Below are 22851 nucleotides of genomic sequence, written 5' to 3'. Positions count from 1 at the left end.
AAATTATAAATTTGAGTTAATACAATGAAGGAGATTGATTTAATCAACAGAAACTCAAAATATTATGTTATCTGAACCACATTAATTATCTAAGTTGTTTTGACAAAAGAAAAAAAGTTGTGATAACAAATCATGAAAATAATTTTTACCATACAACTTTTGGAACATACATATATATACAGTATATGGCATTATATATGATTAAGTCATTTGAGTTCCAATATTATTTCATTGGCAAATATGGATAATCCAAGGCTATGTGTGCATTAAATGATTTTAATGCACAGACGAAAGCAGTGCATTGATAATTAAACTGACTGGAACTACACTGTAAAAAATCCAACTTACGTTTTGTATGACAAATTCAGTTTTTAAAGTTTATTCAACTATTTAACATGAAAAAAGTTGAGAAAAGTTGAGATAACTCAAACACGTAAGTTGAGAAAACTCAAAAATGTCCTGCAGCTGGTTGCCTTAAACTTTTAAGTTTTCTAAACTTTTTTTTTTTTTACAGTGTACCTGTGCATTAATAAAGCAATAAGCCCTGCAAAGCTGTGATTTACAGTGAATTTAGTACAGCTAAGGGCCGTTGTTAGGCACAACGCAGAGCGGAGTGCCCTAAAACCCCATTAGCTGTTCTAAATTCATGTAAAACACGGCATCAAGGGGCTTATTGCTTTTATAAAACGGTTACTCCATAAAAATTGTATTCATAAAATAAACACCATGCAGCAACAAAAAATATAATGTTATAACACATTTACTCCTCCAACAAGCAATGTAGTTCCAAAGAGATTGCAAAGCAACACATGCAGCAACAAAGAATCACAAACGGCAGTTGCTCAGTAATACTAATGTAATGCAGTCACAAGTGTATGTTTGTTGAGTAATTTAAAACGGCTTTGAACGCTGCTCAACCAATCAGAATCAAGGACAGGAACTATCCGTTTTATAAATGGCTTTAATGCACACCTTCCAGCCAATCCGAATTGAGTATTCAGATAGACCATGGTATAATTTTAATATATGTAATACAAATAAATGGATAATGCATTTGATCTTCAGGAGCTGACACTAAATAGTATTACTGAGCAATGGATTCTGTTGACAAGAATGAATAAACACTGCATTTTTTTTGTCTCTATCACTCTTGAAGTGCAACATCATTTCAGCAAGATGCCTGCTGTTGATGTCTGACCAGCTGATGATCGTTCTCCACATACTGTATAAGGTGTGAGTATGGGCCATTTGTTTACGTGGACACAACTGTTAAGATACTAAAATAGCTCAGTCTGAACAGAATAAAGCGTTTAATGTTGTCTTCAGACATTACATGCAGTGCAGGAAACATGCTGACTTCAGTTGCCAGCATTTTTTCTTTTCCAAGGTTTTTCAAAGTATTTTTTTGGATTGAAAAAACTAACTGATCCCTGAAATGCAAATTTCTTATTGTATTCAAGGAAACATTAATGAGATTTGGCATAAGAAGGCCAGTAAACACTGATGCAAGATGCAGTTAAAATTGAGTGTGCAGAATATACTTCACAATGACCATCTAGTACATGTATTAAGTCAATCAGTCTAATATGGACTCCCCAACAGGGTATTCCACAACATCGGGACTCTGAAAGTGTCATTCTGAAATTGAAACCAATGTTCCAACGTGACAATCTTCATAAATTTATTGCAACAGCCCTTGGTGCATAAGCAAGTGTGCTCTTTGATTTGTCTCCTCTCAGTGCCCTGTCCATTCACACGGAGGCCCCCATTAAATCACCTTCCAGTCATAAAGCACGGTGAGAGATGTCTGCAGTGTGCATAGACTCCAACACCAGCACATGCAACATGCTGTCTCATTGATCAAGGCAAACAAAAACATGAAAAAACGTCATGCATGCTTCAGGATCAGAAAACAATGTGTGAATTCTATCGATTTCTGTCCTCGGACAACTGCAGCTGAAGGCACAATGTTGTTGACCTCCATACATTGGGGCATAATCAATGAAATGATATGACTGATGAAATGGACTCTTCTCTTGACTGATAACTCCAACAGACAACAAACTCCTAGCCTGACAGCTGTCAGACACCTTCCAGACGCTCAGGGCGGACAAATCCCCCCCGGTGACCTTTCACACTCTTATGGAAGGTGGGCTTGTTGGCTTAAGTAACTCCCACTCTAAATTCAGTCTCGAATGTCACTGAACGTTTGGTTTTCGTTGCATCTGTTGTCCCATTTGTTTTCTTTTTTTGCTCTAAGAATTAGCACAACCTACGTTTTATCGATCAAGTGTCTAAGAGCATAATATTTTGTATGCAATGTGTTTTCAAAGAGGCATGGTTGGAATCAAACTTTTGCTTTGACCTCAAACATTCAAACAGCATGCGTTTGGTCGATAGCCGTCCAGTCAGCACACAGTTCAATAGACTGATGGGGCCTTGGGGTAATTTCTGATTTGATTGAGAAGTTGTAATAGTCCTTCGAGGGCTTGTCAATTCAGATTTATTAGTTTGCCTTGTAAAAAGTTTATCTTAATATCTATAAGATTTATGTGTTAGATGCTAATCTTTTATATGGCAGTTGACTCTTAAACTTCTCTTGAGTAAGAGTCAACTGGGGATCTTTGGGTTTTCACTCTGAATTAAATGACTCAATCAATTAAGTAGCTCGATTTATGATAAATAACATTGATGTTACTTGAAGCTGTCAAAATAGAATAATAACAAAATAAAATAATCATAGCGAAAGCTTGTGAGTGACTGTAAAACTGCACTTGACATGAGCAGCCAATCAATGAGTCTGATTACAGGGTAATTACCCTAATTGTTTTCATAGATTTGAATGCTCTACTCATATATCTTTATCACCATAAGCTGGGACCAGGCTTACAGTAGGCAGTTCAACTTCTTTTTATCTATCATATTTTTTTCATTATTTTACTTATTAGGGTCAAAGATAAGTGCCTCAAATATAAAGTCAAAAGACTCTCTAGTACAGTTAAATAATAATAAATAATAATATTTTTGCTAATATTTACAGTGGACCAAGGCCAATTATATAATGCTAGTGTATAATTGTTAATTCAATGTAATGATCAGTCAGATGTACATTTGTTAAATCAAACAAGCACTCTAAATTCACCAATTTAAACATTAAGGCCTGGTTTCACAGACAGGTCTTAGATTAAGCCAGGATTAAGATTTAGTTCAATTAGGGCATTTAAGTAGTTTTTTATAAACGTGCTTCAGAAAAGAAAAAGAAAAACATTAGTGTGCATCTTGAGACAAAACAATGTCAGTGCAAGTGGCTTTCAGTTAAAACAGCTCACACGTACATTTTAGAGTAGGCTTAGGCCTAAGCCTTGTTTGTGAAACCGGCCATAAATGTCTACTATGATTAACAAAGCTGTCTTTAGAATTTGGAGCTGATACAAAAGACCAACCAAGCACGGTTATTGGCTTATGCTTATGTTTTTGGGCACCATAAAGCCCCAAAATTGTATGTTGTGTTTACTGTATTGTGTATGCAAACTGTATATTAAAGGATGCAAACAAATGCATCCTTTGGTGGGTTGTGTGGTCGCTATATATTATATGCACAAAGCTGACATGGACTTTAGACATATCATAAATGAGTCATAGACACCGCAATGTAGGCAGCAAAAGCAGCTTCAGTTGCAGTTAGGAACATGCATCCTTCTTCAGCCACCAACCTGTGTTAAACCCACCTGCACCTTCAAATAATTCAAGTTTCTGCGGTTTTATTTAATCCAGCAATGATTGGGAAGCACAGAGAGCTCAGCACACTGCCCTCGGTCGGTTAGAGATCATTACTGCATGCGGGGAGGGAGAGCAGTATAGCAGCGCTCTCTGGCTCCTCTCCTCTCATTCTCTAGAAGATGGCGGACTGCGCTTCACTGTTAGATGAGGAGCTCTCTTCATTTGTCTTCAATTACTTGACTGAAAACTCCGGAAGCCAGGTAAGCCACGCACAATTTCTGGTAGAACGGAATCGTGGCTGTTATTCCCCGGGTGTATTTTTGCATGTTACTGTCTGTGGCGCGATACACTTCCATCATTTCATCGATGCTGTCACAGCGTCTCAGCCGGCGTCTGGAGTCCCTGACGTCTGCGCTTCACGTGGAGTTCACAGGAAATAATGCACGCATGCGAAAAGTGTCTTATAGACGAATAATGTACAAATAATCGCTCTTTTTAAGTCTACTTTCGAGGATTAGCGATTAGAGCAAGGTTAATGACTTCGCAAGTGTAATGAAACAAGTTCAAGTGTGTTCGACAGTTTGCCAAAAATCACACCAATTTCCCGGTCTCTGTGTGTGTGTGTGTGTGAGTGTGTGACACGTGGGAGCTCTTAACTTGACTAAGTTTCTTGATGGGATCTTGTAGTTTGAATAACGAAAGCGCATTGATTCCATACGAGTTCATTGTGAGAGATGAAAAGTAAACACAGATCAAGAGAACTGGGTTTTTTTAATGGGTTTTTTTGGTTTTTTTTTTTTTTTTTGTCTAAAGCATCACAGTAATTTTTAGTCGGTACAGGTACTAATATTGATGCAGTTATTACAGGATAAAAATGAATAATTGCACAGTATTCATAACTGACCTGTTTTGTTTGAGCTAAACTGTAAGCTATTAAACAAACGCAGTATGCCAGTATAAAGTTGACAAACTAATCCGCGGTAGGATACATGTTTACAAACAGCTGTGATATAGGAGTATATTTGTACAATATAGTGTAGAGATCGGAACTCTTTGCTCATTTGACTTATGTATTGTTTTCGTAAGCGTTTGCGTAACTCTGTTACAGAACAAGAGCTTGGTGCCATAGTAGTCAAACGATCCGGTCATCACGTGCTAGTAGCCTATGTGCTGTCGATATTAATAAATTAACGCTGTGCATTTTGCACTTTCGTGCTTGTCATGTCAAACAGGCTGTTGTCGCACTGCAAAATGTTTATTTATAGATACAATACACGCAGAATAGGGAGTTACAATATAACGCTTAGAATGCTTACTTTGAAACATACGGACACTTTTACGTTACATCACTGAAATTATACGCATAGTAATGTTTAGACATGGATGAGGCATGGAACACAGCCATTAATTCATTTAAATTCGGAAAGCGACTGCTTTCTGCACGTGCTGTAAAAGTATGCTATGATTTTTGTATCGCGAATTAAATCGAATTTAATTGTGCATGTTTATAAATCGCGCGTTACGTATACTGTGTGTCAGGTGTCACAGACTCGTTTTCGGACACCTTAAAACATTTGGACGCTGTGAGAAAGCGCTCGGTGGTGTTTGTCCTTTGTCCTTGTGTCAGCGGGAATAGTGTAAGCGCTGTAAATGTGCTCATTTCGGGTTATTGGTGTGAGCGCGCAGTCTGGACAGTGTAATAGTACTCCATCCTCGTGACTGGAGTTATAGAACACAGTTACTGCAGTCATGTGCTCGCTCGCCGCCTTTAGACGTAGTAGAATGAAAAAGGGGCGGGACCACTGACGCGCGTCCACGACAGCCACACACTCCCTCCTCCGGGCGTGCACGTGACTGACTGACTGACTGCTGCCGCTGCGCAAAGTGGAGCTGTTCAGATCACGACTAATAATTCACCATCCACACTCTAGGAGGATCTGAAGAGCATAAGCTTCGCACCTTTTTTGATTTATAAACACTATTTGTATTCCTGCAGATAAGTGATGAATGCAGGAACGTCTTCTAGGGATAAACTAAATTGGATTTACGTTTTATTTTTAATCTTCAAAATGCTCTGTCCAGTAGGCTAGCATACAATTTATTCCATGTTTTGATCTATGTGGAAAAAATGTAAAAAATCAATAGAGTATTAAGTCGACTTAAATTATTATAATGCAATGTATCATAATTGAGTAGCTATTTCAGAGAGCCACATATTAATTCGCAATAATGACCAGTTTACCTCATGTTGTCGTGCATATTACAATACATGGTTGCTTAAAATATTGATTTGAAAATATTTATTATGAGTAATATGAATCGAGTGAAGCGGGGTTGCCAGAGACAGCATTCAAATGTGCACACATAGCTCCCAATTTGTATTTTAATAGTACTTAAAATTCATCCAAAATTGATGCAAACAATTGTGCATTGTCCAGTATGAAACTTGATGATGCTGATGCTGATAATCTCAGAATGGCCCAATGGCTCGATATCATCCGATTTATCGGCCTGACAGATATGTAGTTATATATTCTGTATTAATTCTAATTATTCTATAATTTATATAAATGCTATGGGAAACAATACCTTCAGTCCAGTTTGTTTCTCCGCCTCGCTGCATCTTTGCTGTTGACATTTACACATTCACTTCATAAAATCTGAACATTTGAAGGTTTTGAAACACATTATACTGCACCAGTTCTCATGCAGGCGAGCTCGCAGTTGTCGTGATGTGCGGCACTGCAGTACTATGTGTTCAGCTTCCGTGATATGGGCTGAGTCACCTAACTTGACAGAGTCAGGCAAATGTATTTACACCATGAAATGACTTCCCACATCCAACAGCTTGTGTCAGTCAGCTGTGCCTCCTCTCATTTCCACTCATAATTTTATGCTCGTTCGAAATCATAAATATGCAGGGTTGACATGGTCTTTACAGCGAGTTTAGACAATTGGCTCTGTGTCTGCTTGTTTACTGAAACATTTTCTCTATCATTTGCCTTGTCGCTGTGAAGTTGAGCCATAAAATCAAATCAGCGGCAATGAAATGATTTTTTAGATGTTCTGGTCGGAGTTTGCTGGTTCGAATTCACTTGACATCAGATTTGAAGAAACTGCACATTTTTAGTCTATTCATTTGAAATCCACTGAGAGAGAGAGAGTAAAATGAGATACCATAAAACATCACAGGAATATAATTTGATTTGGTTTTTACAGAAAGGCTTTAGCTCTGAATGTGGCTCGATAAATTGGCTGCAGCCTCAAGATCGTCAGTTTATGTTTTGCTCTTTTCACTCCAATTACTTTATAGCGCTGTCTGTTGCCTTGCTCAGGGCACACTTGTATTTATTAGAAGGGCTGTTTCCTCTCCTGAAGCCCCAGAGGTCCTTCATCTGGCTCCTCCATCTCTCTTTGGGGACGTGAGGAAGTCTGGGAATGCTCTGTAACAGATCAATGTCAATTTTGGACTGAAAGGGGATAGACTGTGGAAAGAAGGGGTCTTGATATCAATGATGTACCCGTACTAATCCATCATCAGCTAAGAGCTCAACTAGCATCAAATGTTAAAAAACCCTTTCATTGAGTTGTCTGGTAATATGGGACCATGGATAGGATGTGTGCTATTTAGAATGCTATTTTCTGTAACTATAGTCCTCAGTCTGCTGTAACATAAACTCTCTTTTATAGATTATTTGGAGGACAATCTATAGATGTACATTCACTTTAGTGTGTTCTGTAAATGACGCCTGTGTTCATTACGTTAGCAATTTTTTACCGTTCTGCTGTAATATCGTTCCAAACCTGCATGACTGCATTTCTTCTGTGTAACACACAAGGAGAAATTTTGAACAATGTGCTGGTCACTCATTTCCCATGAATGGGTCCTGGAGTTTTCGTTACACATCATTGACCCAGTTCCTGGTCTTTTAGATGTGATGATTGAGTAACTGCCTGAGATAAGAGGTTTTTGTTGTGTCATACTCATAATGTAGTTACATGTTGGAACTTGGCATTTTAAAACGTCAGTTCTAGAAGAGAATGCTGTGCAACAGGGCTTTAAGATAAACTGTGATTTGCAATATTGCGTGAATAAGCATTTGGCAACAGCGTTTGAAGAGTCTCACAGCAATTAAAAGATAGCCATGTTTGTTATTACAAAAACTCTTTCCTTCAGTCATAAGAGAGCAAAGGCCCTTTTACACCATGCGCAACAACTATAAAGATAACTATAGCCACAACTGTTTTAGCGTACTTCACACCCAGGGAAAATATTATTCTGTTTATTATAAGCATGCATTGCTGCAGTTAAACTTATTTGCTCAACTCTTAAAATCGGATGGATTCTGATTGGCTGTCAATGTTTTTATCATTTGTCAGGTGGCTGTTCCTTTGTGTTTTCATTATAACTGTGGTGTGGACTTCTCAATTCTCATAGAATCCCTGGAATAGAGAAATTTACACAGGTTCTAAACATCTTATATGATCAAATTTTTCATTTTTAGATGAACTATCCTTGTTTTAATGGAAGTGGCCATTTCGTTTTATGCTGTCCACTGTTATCACCTTGGATATGTGTTGGTTAATAGCTCTCATTTTTTAGAGAAAGATTAAAGCTTTCACTAGATTTTTATAAGGTATCCTGGAGAAATGCTTCATACTAGCATTATCATTTTGCTGTTGTTTTATATCGAGGCATTAAGATGTAGCATGTTGCACACACGTATTAAAGCTCATGTGTCCTAAATGGACCTAAGTGGACGCAACCTTTGTATTCTGGGACATAGTTATCTTAATCTCTGAAGCACTAACATGGCACAGTATAGTGTGAAATGGTTGTTTGGTCTCAATTAAAAGTGGTGTAAATCAATGTAGTATGCATGAGTTTAGTAGGGCAACTGCAGGAACCATTTGCATGGTTGCAGGTTGGCCTGTATATTTGCAAGCTAAACAAAGTTGCAGGTGTGTTATTCGAATATCACATCATCCTCATAAAAATAAAAGCACAGAAAGCTCTTGGTGTTAGATTCAGCCTCTCCTCTGGCGAGTACATTTGAGGATTATATAACGCACACAGTGTACTTTAGATCGAATGTACCTGACTATAACATTTTGGATGTTCATTATTCTATGGTTCTGGACTGGTCTTTAGATCTTGTAGATGAAACACACATCCTAATTGGGAGTGATTTGGCTCAATATTTTTCAGCCTTTTGACGATATTTGATATTTTTATGTATTCTCTGAAAATTCTCGGAAATGCATGGGTTAAAAGTTTATGTATTTTTTATTTATTTATTAGGAGGATCAAATTAATCAGATTTTTGAATTGATCAATCCTACCAGCTCAAGTCTAATGATATGGTCTTATCAGGGAAACTTACCGGCCAAATAAAAAGGTCATTAAAATCAGCGTGATATTCACAAGTTTACTTTTATATTGCCTGTAAAATAATTTCAAATATATGACAGCCTGTTTGATCGCTGAGCCCCATTCCAAATATATTTGGATTATATATTTATAATTAGTAATTATACTTCCGAACTAATTTCTGAAATCTCAGATTATGCAATAAGTGAGTTTCTTGTTCATATTTGGCCACATTGTTGTTCTGAAACTGGGTGTTAAGGAAATTTCCACATGTTTTGAGAAGGGAGCGTACCAGGCTTACCATAGCAACATGACATCAGGGGAGGGCAAGCTCAGACTGGCAGGGACTTACAGTGGGCAAATGGGAACATGTAAACTAAAGCATCATAAAATGCAAGTCTATGGTGTAACAGCCGGTACACAGACATAGACCTGCTAAAGGTGTGCCCTAGCTTCCAGCATATACATTTTAAATATGGCATATACTCTGTTTCTTTATGTAGTTTTTGACTTATTATTGTTTGACTTACTTTGGTGGACACTAATTGGTGTTCCTGTTAATTAAAATATGATAATAAATAAGATCTGTTATTAAGCAGCACCTAGTGACGCAAGTAAACAAAAGAATAAGCTGGATTATAGTAACCCAGGAGAAATCTAGTGCTCTATCTTTAGATCTGTACTCCACCTATATATTTGAAAGGCTATTTTCAGTTTAGATGCTTGTATTGTGGATTTAAACATACTAGGGATGCACGATATATCTGCCACCATATCAGTATCGGCCGATATATGTTCATTTTAATGTTATCATTATCGGCCCAATAAGAAAATTTGGCTGATATATTAAAGCCGATAAATAATGGATTATTTCCTTCAGCTGAGACACTTCAGATGTGCACTGTTCGACATGATGGTTTTAAATTGCTTGAAATATGATTTCGCAAGTCTGTCATATAGGCTACATAAAATTATAATGAGGACATCATTATAGTTGTTTGCTTGGGACATGGTGAGACTTTTGTTTTTATAATCAGGCTCTCAAAAATTATATAAAATGTGGATTTATCGGCCAAAATATCGGTTATTGGCTTTTCAAATAATAAGAATTATCGTATAGGCCGAAATGTTCATATCAGTGCATCCTTAGTCCATACTGTATGACTTGTGTTATACATGTAAATTACAGTTTTGTATTAGGCACAGACCGAATTGTGATATAATTACTTTGAATCAAGGATCTTAAATGTAAATGCGAAAACTGCAGTTTAAACTGTTTTGATATTTGCAGTCAAGTTTTAATTACAAGTCTGGGTCAAGTGTTGTCAGTGATTACACATCAGGAATCACCCCAGAATCGTATGGACTGAATTGACCCATTTCCTGGTCTGTTAGGTGTTACTGTGATGCTTGAGTAACTGTCGGAGATTTTGCTGCGTCATACTGTAGTTACTTGTTCTATGGAATGTTACAGCAGTTTTTTTCTAGAAGAGAATCTTGCACAACAGGACTGTAGGCCTAATACAAACCCATCATGAATTGCAGAATTGCTGTTGTGTGCATGAATAAGTATTTTACATAACAGCCTTCTAGCAATTAAAAAAAGTAACTATTAATACAAAGCTCTTTTATTCATCTGTCAGAGATGTCTGAGGAGACTATTGGCTCCTATGCCAACAACGCCAATACACAGTGTTCCCGTACAGAATGTTATTGCTTGGGACAGTAACCACACCAAAAGACACTATGCATCGATTCTCTGTCTCTCTTGTAATTCATCGAGCACCTGACTCTCTTACCCTCTCGAAAACTCCAACTCCAACCAGCATCTCCAAACGTGCACTCTGTGACTATGACCTAATTCAACAATGAACCTTTGATTTGGCAAGCTTTACCAACATTTGACTGCTGTTCTGGATTTTGTCAGTCTTGGGCAATTTCAACTGACTGTGGTAGTAGTTTGCTCTTGGACTGAATTACCTTTATACACTGTCCAATTCATTCACCTTTCCATTCTTGTTCTGTAAACTGAATTTAATCTTGAACTGGCTCTAAATGTTCTTCTGATGCCGCAGTAATTGTTAGCACTCCTCCCTGTTGTTTCATTGTATTAAAATAACCTGTACCCAGCCTCTACCACATTCCAGTTTTTTGTGAACGTGTCAAACGTGGGTACAAAGACTGTTTTGAAACACTAGCATTCCTTTCGCTAGTGAGGACCTGCAAATGATTGGGTTATAGACACTCCCAAACAGGTGTCGGAAATGTCTAAATAAGGAAGGAGTGTTATGATGTAATCTGGGAAATACAAAAAAGCATATTCTTAACAAGTATTTTTGTATTAAAATCCAGTTATATAAATATTAAAAAAATTCTTAAAACAAGACAAATTTACTAGAGAAACAACTGTACATAAGGTATTAAAACATTTCAGAGAATTTATCTTTAATATGAGTGTATTACTGTCCTAATAAACTGAACTTTTTCCCCCATTAATATTAAGTATAAACAAGTTAAAAAATATGCCTGTGCAGATATGTGATGATGTCTTAATATGTGAAGCAGTGTTGTTTCTCAGGTAAAGTTAACTTGTTATAAGAATTTTTAGACATTTATACTGGAAAACAAATCAATACTTTGGTATTGTGTTACTAAATGATTACCACATTTATAAATATAATGTATTTATATGGTACGCTGAGATACTTGGTATTACTACTATGGTACTATATGTCTAAAATATTGCACTAATGTGGTACTTAGATTAGTGATGTGATGGATGATTTTTAGAGGCCTACTAGATGACTTCCTGAAATGTTTACTTGCAGCATGGATCTCTGATATGAATTATAAATTCACTCACTAGGTTTTATCCACATTTACATGCCCAGTAATACTGTGATTTTCTAATCAACAATGCAGTGTCCATCTGTGGCTTAGGTAGCCCTTCTCAAACAGAGTGTGCTTAACTGTCTAAGACAAGCTCTGGATACAGTAGTTGTTTATTGCCACAGGGCAAATTTCAGCAATCACTAAAGAAAATTCTAGAGTCAGTTTTATTCTATGTCAAACACTTGAATTCGTCCCACTATACAGAATGTTTTCTCCCTCTTCCATTAGCCCTTTCATGTACTTTTGCAGAACTCTATGTGCTTTTCAGAGTCTCCCCTGATGCAGCGCAGCTGTGTGTGACCCTATTTCTAGACTCTATGCCTGGACGAAAGCAGGAGTAATCTCAATGGGTTACATTAGCATTTTCATTACAGTCATTTGAATATTTGCCTTGCATTTATGATACCACTGCACCAGATTTATCTGTAGGATTTGATTAGAAGACGTCTAGCAGGATCTAGCCTCTACAGGAGATCAAACCCCATGTCATTTTAGGCCCTAGATGTGAAATATCAGGTGTAAACCAGACCTAGATCTATAAATATGAAGTTTACATGTCATATTTTCACATCATGGATGAAGTACAGTCTCAGTTCTTCTCAGTGAGACCCTCATGAGGAAGACAAACATTGCTGGAGGTTCATTGAGGAAGTTAACCTGCCCATGATGGGTTATTGATTTTTTTTTATGTATTTCCCTCAGGTTATTTCACCCAAAGAAAACAGTTCACCAGACAGTCTTTTTGTGACAGGTCTCTAGTAATGTGTTTTCTTTTTCTCGTATGTACTTTCAGTCTTCAGGCTAAGCTGTGTTGAAAACTTTCTGCGGATTTCATGTTGTAAACTCTGTATTGCAGATTCACACTTTTCTCATAATCAAACTACATTACATCTCAGATTTTAATGGAAAACTGCTTTTCACTCAAATTCCCAGCTTAAAAGCGGAAATCCGAGTTTTTAAATGCCCACAGACTCTGGCAGCCAGCATGATGGTGTACAAAAGGCCAGTCACATGACACAGGACAGTTGCCAACTGGTGGTAGCTCATGTAATACTGCCTACTTAGAAGTCGGGTCATGAGTAGGTTGTAGTGATGGTCTTTCATGTGAAGTGTATGGCTTTGTTTTGCTAGTGTCACAACAGAATTGTCTTGCTCTTGGAGTGACCGGAATGTTTTTGGGGGCGTCTCTTATGAAAGAGTCGTCACGATGGGTGAGGCACACTAGAGTGTTTCTTTCTTCAAGTTTGGACAAAACTCCAATAAAGCTGGGATTGTTGGGGACCTGCGGTTGTTTCCGTTCTTGCCTTCACAGAGTTGCCCACACATCAACACTGGTTGTCTTTACAGACTTAAATACAATACTAAAATAATTCTAATGAGTTTCTGTTTAAAAATATACAAGTATAAACGTGTAGGTCTAATTGCATAGGCAGGAAATGTCTGTGTGCAAATTAATGCTAAAAACGCCACTCTGTTTTCCCATTGCAGAGCTCTTGACATGTATAAGTGCATCCTACAATTCCTGACGCCCACTAATTCACAATGACAGAAAGCCTAAAGATGTAAACACCCACTCGCTTCCACAAATACATCAAACCACGAATACTTTGGTCTTAAGGTGACACAGAGCTTTCCCGATTTACGCGGCACCTTTCGGTGGAGCATCCGTGGCGCTGGAGGGGCTGTTTTGCTTTCATTACAGTGTATAACACACATTAATATGTAAAGCCTTATGCAGGGGTTTGGTATCAGACACTGCTTTTCTTGCATTAAGAGCACATAGGGAGCAGATAATAGACATATATAGTTCACTGATATCAGTGGAAGGTGCCTGAGGGAGCCATTAGTAGAATGGCTTGACTGTTAGTGCCAGAGAAGATGCGCCCTAGAGGTCCACCTCAGTTGGGCCCAACCGGAATGCTGTTATACACAGAGGATGACTAGTCTGTGTGGTGGGACCTACTGCTGGGTGTGGTATTCTGCTGATGAGTGGGGTGATATAGGAAAGAGGTCTTGGAGATGAATTACTCACAGGCCATAGGGCTTTCACAACACGGCACTGCTTTGCAATCGCTCTTATCTCTTATATGGACACGGGAAAGAGTTCATATTGTTACTACATGTTCAAACTCAAGCTGTGAGCTGTAAACGGTGGAGAATAGATGATAATAAGACCTTTAAATGAAGAAACATGGACATGGAAGTTGGAAAATTCAATTTTCTTTGGTCATTCAGACGTTGACGCTCGCTGGTGCTCTAATTACCGCAGCGTGAGCAGACGGCAGCGGATTTAGGCTTGTGTGGAATAAAACACCCACTGGATGTCCAATCAGGTGAGCATGAGGACAGTCAGTCCTTAGATGGAAGGGATGCACCTCACAGACATCTTGTATTATTTACTGCGAGCTTTAGGGGCCTCTGCAGCTTTCGTTGCAAAGCCTGATCCAGTTTTAACCTGCCTGTCAGAGATTTGCTGCAGTGCTCTTCAAAATGGCAGAATTTTATACAGTTTAATGGCTATAAGAAGTGGGAGATGGACATTTCCCTTTCTCTCCAGGGTCAGGCCAAATTATCATCATTTTTCAAATGCGAGCTTGGGATAAAAAGGGACGTCACAGAATGAGGGGGGCAGATCCATCAAAAAGAACAGGTGTTTCATAGCCCTTAGACTTTTGTCTGGCAGATTATATTTACATGTGTTATGGCTCCTTATAGCAGGATGTAATCTGGCGTGATTGAATTTGAAGGCGCGGATTGAGACAACAGATCAGGGAATTGGTTGTTTGTGGAAACTCAAAAGACCGTCCCCTTTGATCAGACAGCTGTGAAGTTCAAAGTACCCCTGCTCGTACGAAAGAGCACATGTGCTTTTGCACATGATTAGATAGCAGATGCATCGATAGAACATAAAGCTTATCATCAACATCTGATTTTCAAGCCCATTGACACAACATTTCTTAGATTTCACTTTGTCCCTTGAGGCTCTGGAGTTGTTGCTTTGAGAAACAAATGTTCTTTGTCTCTATTTGACTCAATCCAGCACTTATTCCTAATATGGTACTGTGTGAACTCCAAAGTTGTATGCGCAGCGAGCACACAGATCAGTGACATTGCTGTTTCAACAACACTGTTTGACTATATAAACAAGTTTTCGGCACTGATCTCTTCCCCTCAGGCATTTCCCCCTACTTTTAACACGAACTTAATAGATAGTTTGCTTTTGCAGACAGAAGTGTATTTTTTACTAGATTAATGATTGTACTTAACCTTTAGCCTGTAGTAATGGTCTAAACTGATTTTTTTTTAACTATTTGAGAGTCATTTTGCACCTGTTCAGAGAGGATAACGGCACTGAGGAGGCCAGGTTAGGCAAAGACTAGTGTAATACCTAGCGCTTCTAACCCTGTGAACTGCCAGAGCTTAACCACTAAGCACTGGTTATCTCCTCATATTTGGTTAATCTTCCTTTACAACATCTATTTTGATTGATTCTTCTTGACCCTTTGCCCACTCTGCAAAGTAAGCCAAATAAGCATGCTTAAAGTCCATCCACTTTGTTTTTATACATTAATTGCATGGCACTGCATTCTATGCTGCATTCACTTTGCTCCTCTGAAAATCCTCCTTGGTGGAAGTGTCGTCTGAGGTAAAGATGGGTTAGGCAGCCCTCCTCCCCTTCCCTTCCCCCAGGCGTCCGTGGTGCTGTTAGCCTTAGGGAACGCATCTCTCCGCATTTCTCTTTAATGAAAAGCACCCAAATGTCATCTGCAGCCACTGAAAATAAACGAATGCTGGTCGATCGCCATAGAGAATGGCACAACGGCCTCCTGAAACAGGCAGATTGTCAACCGTCGTGCTTCATTTCATCCGTTATCACTTAGATACAGACACTGCAAGCTGTGGCCAGGAATCATTGTGGCTGGGCTGGGCTGGGAATCTTAGGGTTGTAACTCAAGTCGCAAGTGTGTAAATTATGTGTGAATTTGTTTACAAGTTGACCACAAAACCCCTGACCATTGAGGGTCTTAGGGCGAGCAGGCGGAGGGCTGTATTGTGGGCAGGTGGTGATTTACCAGGTTGAGATGATGAGTGCAGTACTAGCAGAGGTGAGTAATGACTTAGCGGCTCGTTGAAGATGTGTCACAGATTCATTCCTCAAGTTGTGTTTGGCTCCCAAGGACATCTCTGGTGATTGTGCTGGCAGAAGCCCAGCTAGACGTCGGCAAGTAGATGGGGGGCTTGTGTTTGAGGGCTTGTCATTTGAGCACACTTTCAATTTAAACTGTGTGCAGTTTCAAGCTCAAATGACACAACAGCACATTGTGATTCATGTTTGCGCCCAGCTAGCATTTAAATAAAGTAAAATAGTGAAAAGATTCAACATTGTTGTTTATAGAAAACTATGAGAAGTTCCCACACAATGTGTCTTTATATCATATATGAATGTAGTCAGTTATTACAGCTCCAGATAAAATAAAATAAAAATACTGGTTTAAAACATGCTAGGATCTTCTAAAATGGCAGTTACAGGTTGTGAAGGATTAACTATGAGTCTGCCATAGTGTGTGAGTGACAGGGTTCATTGTGGACAGGTGGTGTGAGTGTGGGCAGAGTCATAGCTTCTGTTGCGTGTCAGCGGACTAGACCTTGACAGGCATAAATAGCATGCGCTCAGGAGGGAAAAAACAGCATCTTTTATGACTTTGTGGCATTCATTGAACATGGCAGCCGCTGGATTTATTGCACACAAAGTATTTAACACTGTTTTTTGACTTTAACTTTTAAATGATCTCTTGACAAAGAAATTTCATATTGCCAAATATTTGAAGTACTAAAAGAATAGTTAATGGAACCGTGGAGAAATCTGAACCGGTTCCTATCCCTACTTTTGTGTTACACAGTCTGTGTTATCTGCATCATAAGCCTCAAAGCCATCCTTGTATTGTTAGAAAAATACTGCTGACTTCAGAATTATTGCTTCAGACTTTGAAGATATGGATACGATAGTGGCCAACAGTCCCTAAGATAACATGAACAAGGGTTAGAAAGCGAAAGCAAATGAATACTCTGTGCAAACAGTGCTTATTTTTGCATTTTTATTAAAGGACGTGAACCTTAGATAACTGTTGACAGGGCCATCACTTAACTGAGTGAATTACAGCTTGGGAAATGATGAAGTAATGAAGATCACCAGTGGCTTTTTAAGGGAAGGGGTCGTATGGCAGCAAGGGGATAGCGGCAGGCCTCAGATGTCTGGAAGCGCACTTTGTTTAATTAAATGCATCTGTAATGAAATGACCATTCAGCATTACAACTGTGATGGGTGTTCAAACCAACACAGAGGATATCTTGAGTAATTTGATCATAGCTTAATGTTTTATGCAGTTCATATTTCTACATTTCAGTCATTTATGGTTACGGTAATTACAGAGTCATTTGGTGCATTACCAGCTGCTCTAATGCATATTCTGGCCTTAAGTTCTGTTTTCTTCTGTTAAGGGCTATCCATGCACTCTCCATCCATTTCACTGTCCAATTAACATAATTTTTCGGGTGTAACAATGTGTTAATATTCATTAAGTGACTTCCAATGGAGTAATTGATAATTATGATTGAGGACGAGATTAAAGAATGGCATCAACAAGGGATTTGTTTTGGCTTATATCCAGAGAAACTGGAAGAGTGGAAGAGGAGATGACGTGTTTGTGAGATCCTCATAAAAGGAATCTGGCCGTACAAGTGCAATAGGTCTTTGGAGAAGAGGAATACTTTCTCAAGGCCTCTTACCAGACGGCAGAAGTACAGGTAATGCAGATCTGGCTGCCGCATGACGGAGCACATAGCGTCCTTGCACTGGGTTTGCCCTCGTTGCTTTGCGAGCATCAGCAGAATTTCGGTAGGTGATGTCCCACTTTGGGCTAGGTGCCCAAAAGGGAATCTGGAGTCACCTCAGGCGACAGCTGTCTGTTAGACACAAGTGCCGCAGATAGCAGCTCACAGACAGCTGCTGTGGTGCAGAAGAGTGAATAGGATTGGAGAAATAAGGAAAAGCGAGAGAGCAAGAGCAGTGAGCTGTGAAAGAACAAACGTGATGCACCTTGTAATGGTGCCGGGATATAGTGAAAGGCTGAGAACTGGAGGAAAAAATTGTCTGTTGAAAGCATCCAGCTTTTGCTTTGGCCTACTTGCTTCGTTGTTTGCTGATGCTCTGATTTCTGTTTCCTTTTAACATTTGCTCTTTTTGCAATTCCCTCTGCCCCTCACTCCCTTGTACTTCTGCCTCACGCAGCTCTCACTTCAGTCACGTGAACTGTACGTGGGACGGCTAAGGACACAAGCGCCTTTAGCCTTTTTTATTCTCTCACAGTGACACCAAAGCAGCTGAATCGAGGGGCCTGGTAAGATGCAAAGGCAGGAACTGATCACTAAAGGAATTAATCAGTCATTCTACAAATCAGTTGGTCAGATGGCAGTTGAAGGACTTGTACCCCTGTAGTCACTTCCTCCATCTGTGACAGAAAAAGCTGCAGAGAAATTGCCCGAACCAAGCCGAATAGTAGCTGTGTCCCAATTCAGGGGCTGCATCCTTTGAAGGCCGCTTCCTTCGAAGTGCGCGGCCGACGCGGCCTTCAGAGGTCGCACCGAGACTCGTTTAAAGGTGAAAGTATAGCCGATTGCGTCACCGCGGCATGACGAAGGCTGTCCCAATTCGAAGGTCCTTCGAAGGCTCCTTTAAAATGCTGCACGCAAATGTGTCCTTCTTTTCCCGTGAATGCAGGATACATCAGAAGGATCCTTCGCAGCCTTGCCTACCCCAGAATTCATTAGAACAATTTATTTTGTATCAAATGTACAAATTAATTGACATGACAAAAATAAATGTACAGAATAATTTCTTAGTTATAACTTGCATTTCAAAAATAAACAATGCACGGAAATTATTTTTTGTTTAATTTACAAATTATAACTTACAAAAAAAATTCTGTATACGATTGTTTAATTTACACATTTGAATTCACATAACCAAAAGTTTATTTCTCTACCAATCTGTCAAGAGAAGAAAACAATCTGTCCATTCTCCTCCTGCTCTGCCTCTCTGAAACTTCATGTCCTCCCTAAATATCTCGATCAGCTCCTCCTCTCGGTCTCGGTTCTCTTGGCTGCTGCTGTTCCTCGTTCTATCCTTCGCGGCCTGGGGAAAGAAGGATGGTAGGCAGGGTTGCCAGGTCTGTGCAACAAAAGTAGCCCAAAAAGCCCATCGGCTCTTCTCCATCGGGCGGCCGAATTCTCCACTGGATTTGTTAGTATGAGGGATGTTTTGGGGGTGTTGGAGCGTCGAAATCGCACTGAAGGGGATGGAAATCAACCAGCGGAATTTGTTTTTACCCGCGGCAACAACTTAAAAGTAGCCCAGTTCCGCGGGAAAACCTCGGACTTGGCAACGCTGACAGTAGGCCACATTAGAAGGATCCTTCCACTTGGGACAGCCTTCGTCGCGCCGCTGTGACGCAATCGGCCTTCAAATGCGGCCTTCGGAAGATGCAGCCCCTGAATTGGGACACAGCTACTGTTTCACTTAGTAGCATGTACTCGACAGCACTCAAATGATGTGAAGTGTGATCACTGCTCTGTGACAGCTTGGTATTTTTAGTTTGTTTTATAACCTGTGTGACATAACCTTTATTTTTCATGTAACAGGCCTTGCACTTTTGGAATAGGTAGACTTTTTTCATATGTAAAAGCCAATTCCGATGTCTGTTGTGAATTGCATGTTGAAGGACTGAATGGGTTGAGATTAATCACCTCCGAGAACCATTGTGGATTTGTTTGTAAATCTGTTACCAGGCTTGGCCTTATCCCACTTCAGTTTCTCAGCAACAAGTTTAGGCATCAGTAGCTAAACACACCAAACCTTATTGAATTACTAAGAGACAATGAATGGGTCAGAGCATTTTGGCACGATGAGCAAATCTCATAGTCAGTACATCATCATACTACAACATGGCAAAGCCATCCAAACTGAAAAGCTACCAAGGAAGTACAAAGACCACAGTCAAAGCCAATTAAAGGTTTTTTTTCCTTTTACATTTGGTGGCCTTTGAGTGCTTGCTCCCTGACTTCACTGATGTTAGATCCTCAAAGATGAACAAGTTCCCTGTGTGTTTTCATGTTTCTTATCACAGCAGCACAACAAAAGCTATGGAGGATTCTGGGGGAGAAAGTGAGGCCCTGGATTACACAGTACAAACTAGCCTGTGCTGATTTAAAGCTCTTTGTTTTCAATTTGAGAACCCAGCCTGAGATCAGCTGAGCATTAGGGGCTATTAAAGGCTTTTATTATGTGGCTCAAGTGGTGCACAATACATTGTAGATTGTGCTGTTTGAAATAAAACTTGCATTCAGTGCCTGCTCTTCTAGTCGTTGTTATTAATGTGTACTGCCAGAGGAGGAAATCACATTAATCTGATACTGCCAAAGGTGGACTTTAAGATGTGGTTGGTGGGGTTTTACACTTGAAGTCAGGTATTGTTACCCTAATACTGGATTTTTTTCCCTTTCCGTGCCAACAGATTTGGAGAGATCTGTTACTCATGTCATCCCAAGCTAGAGATCTTGATATTTGCACCAATAAGACCTGACCTTATCCAGGAGGAATGCTGAGACTAACACTGCGGGTTGTCAAGGGATATTGAGTACAAATCCGATGTACTCGCGCTCACACTGAGGAAAAAGTGCAGGTGGCAGACCGGCAGTCTGGCTTCAGAATGAGACCTGGCATCTTTTGATAGACTAACAAACACCTAAAGCATTTAGCACATGAATCAGAGACTGAGGAACTCTAAAATTATACTCCTTAACATAGTGTGTTGTTGATATGTCTATCCAAAAGATTTGGGTTTCCTGATTTGAAACAAATCTGGTCACTAAAGGATCTATTTGGAAACAAGGAAGATAACATGAACTGCACAATGCTACACAAATGTCCCTAGAAATGTGTTGGGAAGGTTTGTCTTGGTGGGCTGCCAAAATGGGAATTAATAACAATTTGTCAAAGGGAGCAATTTATTCACTCGGAATTAGTGTGGGTTTGAACAGTCATGGTTGAGTGCACATAGTGTAAATGCATGAGGGGGCCTCAGACCTTGCGCTACTCACATAGACGCTCTTCCTAAAATGAGTTTCAAGGAATTAAAAGAAACAATATTGATACACTTCATATACAGGACACACAATACAAAATTAAAAAAGCTTTTCTCCTGTGTTTCCATCATAAGATGTTGGACACATCGTAGTATATTTTCAGGCTAATTTTAGCCGTCACAAACATTCAATACCTGTTTAGAAATGTTTCCATAACTCTTGTCTTCAGGAAAGAAAACAATGAAAGAGATGAAATTGCTCCCCTGAACCTCTCCAGGCCAGAACTGTCAGAACTGTTATCCTGTGTAGTACAGTATAGGGTTTGGAAAGCTTTTGGGAAACCGATTAACCTTGGACCACCAAATGGGTGTGGATAGTGAAATTGCCAATACACCTTGTAAGAATGCATCTAAAAAAGGAAGGAGCCAGTGGTATTTCTATGGTATGATTCCAAGTGCTGCAGCCAATCTGTCACAACCTTGAGTCCCCCCTCTGTTTGGGGGTTGAGCATAGCACATGTGTTATGCTGGTGTAATGTCCTTGACATGAAAGCTCCCTCACATTATCACAGAGGGAAACTGAAGTGAAAGAATCACCCTACCGTAATTACCTTTAATAACCATAATGCATAAAGTCCGAATGCAGCACCGCTAAACCTTTCCACCAGTTAAACACCTGCAATGATGTGAGCATCACTATCGGTTAGTTGGCAAGTGGTAAGCTCTGTTCAATTTTTTCATCACTATTTAATATTTGCTCAGATTCTGAGACGAGCAGCACGTAAAGGCCAGGAGACAACACACTTAGCTTACAATTCATGTCAGAACATCGCACAGTAACAAACTCTGCTTGCTGCTAAAGCAATGGCTTAAAGATGAGGGCTGGCAGATGGCTTTGCCTTCTGTTTGAGCATTAGGAATTCAGGGTGAGTCATCTTCCCGCTTCAGAGCTCACCCAGAAAGCCAGCGCAGAGATGTCCTGTGGACCACTCAATATTTGCCTGAAGACCACATGCTGCAGTGCTGACTCAGAAAGTCAGCGCGAGTATTTGGGGAGAAGGTTGAGCCAGCTAAACGTCCTTATTGGATAGAAAAGTAAGAGCATACATGCAGTTGCCAGGCAGATTTTCTATGGATGATCTTTTCTCAAAGGTCACTTGTTGATGGCACGGCAGGTATATTTTGCCTTTCTACGGCAGGGGTAACCAACCCTGCTGCTGGTGGGATACCATCCTGAAGAGATTAGCTAATCAAGTTGTTCAGAATTACTTGGAAAATAACAGGCAGGTGTGTTGGAGCAGAGTTGGAACTGAAGTTTGCAGGAAGGTAGCCCTCGAGGGGCAAGTTTGGCTACCCCTTGTCTACGTCTTGTTTTGCAAACCTCCATCACTTTCATATTTGAAGTCTAGGTGTTCTTTAAAATACGAATTGCAAAATGGTTCCTTGTTTAGGCAGATGTTTGTACTGTACATTCACATTCTTTTCAAAACATGACTTTTTCACTTGTATTGCCAAAACATTATTTTTCCATCATATATAGCCTCAGAGAGACAGAGGTCATCAATTTTACTTCTAACTAGATCTGCTTTTTATTTTTTATCTCTTTTCTATCTAACCACTCACATCAGGGCACTACCGCATTGTTGTGTGTGCAACTTAAACAGTTGTCTAAGCACTGTCCTTTCAACCATTGAATGCAAGAAGCAAATGTCATCTCTGCATTACGGT

At 39.5% G+C, this 22851-nt stretch overlaps 1 protein-coding gene across 2 annotated transcripts in view; it reads left to right on the top strand.

The window, feature by feature from the left end:
- Positions 1-3722: 3722 nt before the first annotated feature.
- ppargc1b (peroxisome proliferator-activated receptor gamma, coactivator 1 beta) overlaps positions 3723-22851 on the top strand; it is a 46951-nt gene continuing 27822 nt past the window's right edge. The window contains exon 1 of one of the 2 annotated variants that reach the window (XM_082177270.1): positions 3723-3980. In XM_082177270.1, the coding sequence (XP_082033396.1) occupies positions 3900-3980 (81 nt within the window). In that variant the 5' untranslated portion in view covers positions 3723-3899. The remainder of the gene's footprint in view (positions 3981-22851) is intronic. The other variant, XM_082177269.1, reaches the window with a different exon arrangement.

This window comes from Leuciscus leuciscus, assembly GCF_965113295.1.
Source record: "Leuciscus leuciscus genome assembly, chromosome: 8".
NCBI lineage: Eukaryota > Metazoa > Chordata > Actinopteri > Cypriniformes > Leuciscidae > Leuciscus > Leuciscus leuciscus.
The sequence above is the reverse complement of the archived record's forward strand: the minus strand, read 5'-3'. Positions and strand labels throughout refer to the sequence as shown.